The sequence below is a fragment of the Gymnoscopelus microlampas genome (assembly GCF_963454915.1).
Source record: "Gymnoscopelus microlampas genome assembly, chromosome: 15".
In the NCBI taxonomy this organism is placed as follows: domain Eukaryota; kingdom Metazoa; phylum Chordata; class Actinopteri; order Myctophiformes; family Myctophidae; genus Gymnoscopelus; species Gymnoscopelus microlampas.
This window is the reverse complement of record NC_139952.1, coordinates 16,391,253-16,397,834: the sequence shown is the minus strand read 5'-3', so window position 1 is coordinate 16,397,834 and position 6,582 is coordinate 16,391,253. Positions and strand designations below refer to the sequence as shown.

The window sequence follows — 6,582 nt, the reverse complement described above, 5'->3', positions numbered from 1 at the left end:
GTAGTTATGTGTGTGTGCGAGGGGAGTGCGTACTGTAGGTGAGAGAAAAGGTACAGCCTGTGTTCCTGTGCATGTCAATGCCATCTGTGCCTCGTTATGTGATACTACAGCTGTGGCTGGAACCATTCCCTTAAAGGACGACTTCACCACTTTTCAACATATCTTCATATAATAGGTCCTCACTAATGCTCATGATAAAAATGGCACCATTTTTTTCTAATCAGTCCGTGTCCTCAGAGGAGGGATGTAGACAGTTCAGAAACCCGTCTACCAGTGACATCATCGATGGGGAATCCAAGCTAATAGAAACTGCAGGCTTTTGTATTCCTGGAAAGTTGCAATGCAATAATAGGTCCCATTGTTCTCGCCTTAATAAAAATCTGAATTAAAAAATTGTAATCTTTTTGGAAAAAAAAATTCTGCCTAACGATGATGTCACTGGTAGACGGGTTTCTGGACTGTCCACAGCCTTCCTATGAGACACAGACCAAGTAGAAAAAAATTGTATATTTTTATCATGAGCATTAGTGAGGCCTATTATATGAAGATATGTTTGAAAAGTGGTGAAGTCGTCCTTTAAGCATGTTCTAAATAGTATGCAACACATAAAACATGACTTCTGCTATGTTTTATGTGCTATTGTAAACAGTCTGTGTCATATTATTAATTATCTTCAAAATCTTTCCTATCGTCACCTGCGACCATGGAAAAACCAGTGTAACAAGCTAGGGCATGTTTCCTTTAGTTATTAGAACTGAACATTTCACAGATACATTTTAAGTAGATAGCAAAAGTGCAAGTGAGAATTCATTATTCATTCTGAGCTTTTTGGAGGAACAATGGTGCATCGAACAGCAGCAACATTACCTTGACATACAACGGGCCTGATCGTTCAGCCTCTGCATAATGTCTGACTGTTTTTAACATAGACATTGCATTGGTGTGCCCCCCCGAGCTAACCCATTAAGACCTGGAACTGTGTCATTTTTAGATTTGAGTTAAAAAAGCATTATTTTACACTTTGGGCTATTCAAAAATAGCAGATATACAAGCTCGTAGCGCGGCACCGAGTGCCGCGCTACGAGCTTGTAGATCTGCTATTTTTGAAAATTCGTGAAAATGTGTTGCAAATCTTTGAATATATATATTTTTTAAAGCGAACATTTTTAACTCAAATCTTTGCTCCTGGGGGTCCCTGGAACAACATATTTTGATGGGGGTCCGCGGCCAAATACATATCATTTTTTCCTTGACATGAAAAAGATTGAGCACCACTGATATAGAAACATACGTTTTTCAGAAAACTGTTGGGATTTAGGAGACATGTAGAATTGGCTTCAGGTCTCAATGGGTTAATGAGCCAGGGTGCAGCCTCACATCTTCGGGCGAGTTCTTTTGGCTGCTGCAAAGTCCAGACTGGAGACAAAATGAGAGCATCTGTGGCTTTTAGAACACTCTGCCTGAGATCACACTATCGTGTAAAAAAAAAATGTGTAAAGGTGTAGTAAAAATAAATCATTAATCTCTTCAATATAAAAATTGCTTTATTTATGATGTGAAACCACTAACGGAGACGCTTCTCTTGTTAGCCTGCATATAGTCTCTGTAGTCCTTCCATTATAAACATAATGATTATTTTCTTCACTATAAAAAGTCTATTTACTTAACCCATTAAGACCTGGAACTGTGTCATTTTTTTATTTGAGCTAAAAAGCATTATTTTACACTTTGGGCTATTCAAAAATAGCAGATATACAAGCTCATAGCGCGGCACCGAGTGCCGCGCTACGAGCTTGTAGATCTGCTATTTTTGAAATGTGTGAAAATGTGTGCAAATCTTTGAATATATATATATTTTTAAAGCGAACATTTTTAACTCAAAATCTTTGCCTCTGGGGGTCCTTGGAACAAAATATTTTGATGGGGGTCCGCGGCAACATACATATAATTTTGGGGGTCCTTGACATGAAAAAGATTGAGCACCACTGATATAGAAACATACGTTTTTTAAGAAAACTGTTGGGATTTAGGAGACATGTAGAATCGGCTTCAGGTCTCAATGGGTTAACCACTGAGACGTGACATCTTGCTAGTCTATGCTGCTTCTCTGTAGCCCTTCCATCCGATTATAACGCTGATACATACTGTACTATGTCATGTTCTAATGAGGACAATACTAATATTACAATCCGCAGTGAGCGATGTGTTAAAGAAGAGCGGAACAACATTGCTTCCCAATACATTTTTCATCTTTTGTAGGTAATCTGGCAGAAATGGTCTCATGTGATACTGATCCTCATTTCTGAAGGAGCAGAGACTGATGTGAATATGATGTGTGTGTCTTTATCTGACATTACAGTCTTCGTCAGAGTTCATCAAGTCTCCAGGCATCTGTGGAGCAGCGATAATGTTCAATGTTTTACACACATACGGTCACGACCCATATTTGGCCTCAGACCCATTTTTAGGGGGTTTGAGTAAATATCCTGTTTGTTTGTTTTTTTGCACCTTTCCTAAAACAATTTACAAGAAAAGGGCATTTTCAAATACTCCAACTTTTATACATAACATCTCAAATATTAAAAAGTGAAAATAGCCAATCTACAAGCACATAACCTGTCGCAAAGCAAAATGTTGTGAACTTGTAGATCTGTTATTTTCACCATTTTTAACCCATTAAGACCTGGAACTGTGTCATTTTTAGATTTGAGCTAAAAAGCAATATTTTACACTTTGGGCTATTCAAAAATAGCAGATCTACAAGCTCATAGCGCGGCACCGAGTGCCGCGCTACGAGCTTGTAGATCTGCTATTTTTTTTAAATCGTGAAAATGTGTGCAAATCTTTGAATATATATATTTTTAAAGCAAACATTTTTAACTCAAATCTTTGCTTCTGGGGGTCCCTGGAACAACATATTTTGATGGGGGTCCACGGACAAATACATATCATTTTGGGGGTCCTTGACATGAAAAAGATTGAGCACCACTGATATAGTAACATACGTTTTTCAGAAAACAGTTGAGATTTAGGAGACATGTAGAATCGGCTTCAGGTCTCAATGGGTTAAATGGGACTTATGTGATTAATTAAAAAGAAAATGTGTACGTTTAGTTTGGGTCCCGGCCGGGGAGATACCAAATTCTTCTTGTGCGTCTCGAGTCGAAAAGGTTTTGGTAACCCCTGAATTTGAAGTGGAGGTGGAACCGAGAAATTCCACACAGTCAGCCAACCATCCAGCAAGTATTAGTGAGTCCCAGATTCAAAGGAAACCTTCACAACCTCCCCCTTCACGTCCTCCTCCGTTTCCATCGGAGGGGTAAACTCACAGTCGCTTGGCTCCAAGATCTTGAGATTGGCCTGAAGAGCCATCAGTTTCTGTGCCCTGTCGGCCGAGAGGCCCGTCCGCGACTTTATGCTGTCCAAGCGGTGCCAGAGGCGTTCGCAGGCCCCCGTCGTCGGCGGGATCTGCAGGATGGCCGAGGCCACGGCGGACAGGGGCTCCGAGGAGCACAGCCCCTTCCACCAGGTGGAGGGCGAAACGTGCTGGCAGGAGCTCCATATCCCGACGCCCTTCCACAAGCCCTGCTTGGCGGAGAACCTGGCGAAGCTGGCGAGCACCTTGCCCTCGTCCAGGTTCAAGTGGTGCGACAGGTTGGAGATGACGTAGTAGGCGCTGTTGATCTGCTCTCCGGAGAGCGTCTGCTGTCCGACGTGCTTCGGGTCGAGCATGTACGCCGCCGCGTGCACGGGCCGCACGCAGAACTCCTGGCACCTGTCCAGGGACGCCATGACGGCCTTCTGCTCGGCGCCGTGAAGCACCGAGCCGGAGAGGGACGCGCCGATGTGGTACCGCAGCTGGCTGAACATCTCGACGACGCTGGACAGGACGGCGTCCTCCCGCTTCATGTAGTCGATGTAGTTCCCCACCAGGTAGAGCAGGTTTCGGCTGCTACTCACCCCTTTCCAGAACGCCGCGTCCTGCAGCGTGGCCCGCACGGACGCCTCGATGTCCAGCGTCGGCGAGACGGCCATCTCCTGGAGAGTGCTCTGGCCCTTGAGGAGACTGTTGAACATGTTGACCACGCCGGTCCAGTCGGAGCCGCTGTTCGTCACCAACGCGGCGCCGCCGCCGGCCGCATTGCTCCTCATCTTCGTCGTTTGCCAGTGACTCAAAGTCTCCGCCAGGGTCTTCCTCTCCCTGACGTAGCCCACCACCTGCTCGGCCCTCCTGCAGAGGGCTTTCATGGACGGCTGCGAGGCCATCTCCTCGAAGAGGCCTTTCACGCCGGTGGCCGTGCACCCTATGGCCGAAACGTGCGGGAACGCTTCCTCCACCATCGCCCAGGCGGCTTTCATGTCCGGGGCGTCGTCGGTGACGACCGCGAAAACCTTCTGCGGTCCCACTTCGTTGATGATGTCTTTGAGCTCCTTGGCGATCACCGCGCTCGCGTCCGCGTGCTCCTTTATCGGCGCGCTTTTGTAGAACAGCGGCAGCGGCGTGGACACGACGTAATTGATCGTTCCGGCCTCTCGCGCGTGAGACCAGCCGCTGCAGACGACGGAGACGCAGTCGGCCTTCCCTATGGTCTCGGCGACCTGGCTCTGCACCCGGTCGAACTCGCAGTCCAGCAGGTGAGACGACAGCGCCTGCCTGGTGGGCGGACAGTAGGCCGGGCGGAGGACGCCGAAGAACCGCCGCCAGTAGACGTTGTCCGTGAGGCTGAGGGGCGAGGCCGTGGCGTACACGGCCCTCGCCAGGCACTCGTCGGCGTAGGTCTGGCTGCCCTGGTCCACAGAGTCGATGAGGAACTGGCCGCCGGGGGTCGCCGACGGCAGGTACGAGGACGACGGCACGGGGATGGAGGCGGAGGAGCTCCGGTCCGAGCCCGGCGACTGCTGCGAGGCGAGGCGGTACTCCTTGCACTTGTCCAGGTGCATCTGCATCTTGGTGGCGTTCTTGGCGTGCGTCTTGAAGCAGTAGTTGCACATGAACGTGTCCCGCCCATCCTTGACGGCCGGGGTGAAATGCTTCCAGACGCCCGAGTGACGCGGCATTGTCCTCTGTGTGGACATCAAAGACAAATCGTTACTTTTTCCGACCGGAAATTATTAGGGACATCAAATCCTTCCTGACGGAGATACGGTTGTCATCTACCAGTCTGTGAGTACTACGAAATCTTAAAACTATTAGGTCTAAAATAAATGTTTTACTTTAAATTATTGCTGCAGGGGTGTTCATTATTTGCAGTGAGAGCTACTGTATGCAAGTACACAGTAAAATCCTGTGTTTATGTATGAGTTAAATGATTTAGCCTATGGTGTGAAGCACACAGTGACATACAGTGTGTACACACACAGGCAACAGAATTGAATAAAGTTGTACAATAACTGTATTCATTTCAAATCACCTTATTTAACATACTTAATTCATTGTACTAAAACGTTACTGAACATGAGTCTGTTTAGCATAATATAGAAGCTACAGTGGTACATTTACTCAAGTACTGTACTTAAGTACAACTTTGAGGTATTTTTACTTTACTGGAGTATTTCCAATTTTCAGTACTTTTACTTCTACTCCACTACATCTCAGTGACTCCACTAAGTATTTGAAAACTTTAGTTATTAGTTACTTTGGATTATTATTGCAAAACGTACAACCACTTCAACCCAATACATTTCGGCCATTTGAAAACAGCAGAGCTACAAGCTCACAATGCGTCGCGATGCGAGGCATTGTGAGCTTGCAGATCTGCTATTTAAAAAAAAAAATCTGTATACATTTGAAAACTTGTTAACTGGGACATTCTGCATAAATGAGTACTTTCCAGTTTTGGAACTTTAAGTGCATATTGATACCAATACTTTGGTACTTTTACTCAAGTACATGTTGACATCCAGAATTTCACTTTTACTAATCATTTCTCCATTGCAGTATTGACTTTTACTTAAGTACAATTGTGAGTACTTTTTCCACCACTGCTACATTAGAGAGCCATGAACTCGTTGACCTACCTATTGAGACAGACACACGTCTCGTCGTCTCCCTCCACGTCCACAACGTAATCAACGCTCTTATTCAAACACAGCACGATGTTGAGCTGAAGCTGTAACTTCAACTCACTACAGTTCTCTAAAGTTACCATCAGGTTAGCTTCCCAAAGCTAACCTGCCTAACAACAGCCCCCAAAAAAAACAATCACGAACCGACTTATAAGTGCTGGAAAAATGCGAGTAAAACGACCGTGGCGATCAGACCGTTCCTGGACTTGTCTACACTTCAATACTGATCTTGTTAACTGTGTGATTTTCAACTCCGATGTGGAGTAGAAGGAACAGTTTGTAGTGGAAGGACGAAGCTCTTCTATCAGCCTTTGTTTTTCTCACTGAACACTTCCTGAAACTACACTGCATCATCTGACAAGTACGGTGGCCCTCGTGGGTCAATGTTCGTAGGTTCGTAACAACCGCGTTTTCAGATCTACAAGCTCATAGCGCGGCACTCGGTGCCGCGCTATGAGCTTGTATATCTGCTATTTTTGAATAGCCAAAGAAATCTAAAGTGACACAGATGCGTTC

General features: G+C 45.7%; 1 protein-coding gene across 1 annotated transcript; it reads right to left on the bottom strand.

Moving 5' to 3' along the window:
* Positions 1-2,842: 2,842 nt before the first annotated feature.
* On the bottom strand, positions 2,843-6,370 carry LOC311062065 (uncharacterized protein). The gene is made up of 2 exons (XM_084080830.1): positions 6,019-6,370; positions 2,843-5,064 (listed from the first exon to the last, which is right to left on the bottom strand). Exon 2 carries the CDS (start codon positions 5,056-5,058, stop codon positions 3,247-3,249), a length of 1,812 nt encoding a protein of 603 aa, XP_083936956.1. The 5' UTR covers positions 5,059-5,064; positions 6,019-6,370; the 3' UTR covers positions 2,843-3,246.
* Positions 6,371-6,582: the final 212 nt, after the last annotated feature.

What these genes read in the sequence shown, in the direction of transcription:
- LOC311062065 (XM_084080830.1), bottom strand. Translation starts at nt 5,058, where the DNA reads ATGCCGCGTCACTCGGGCGTCTGGAAGCATTTCACCCCGGCCGTCAAG.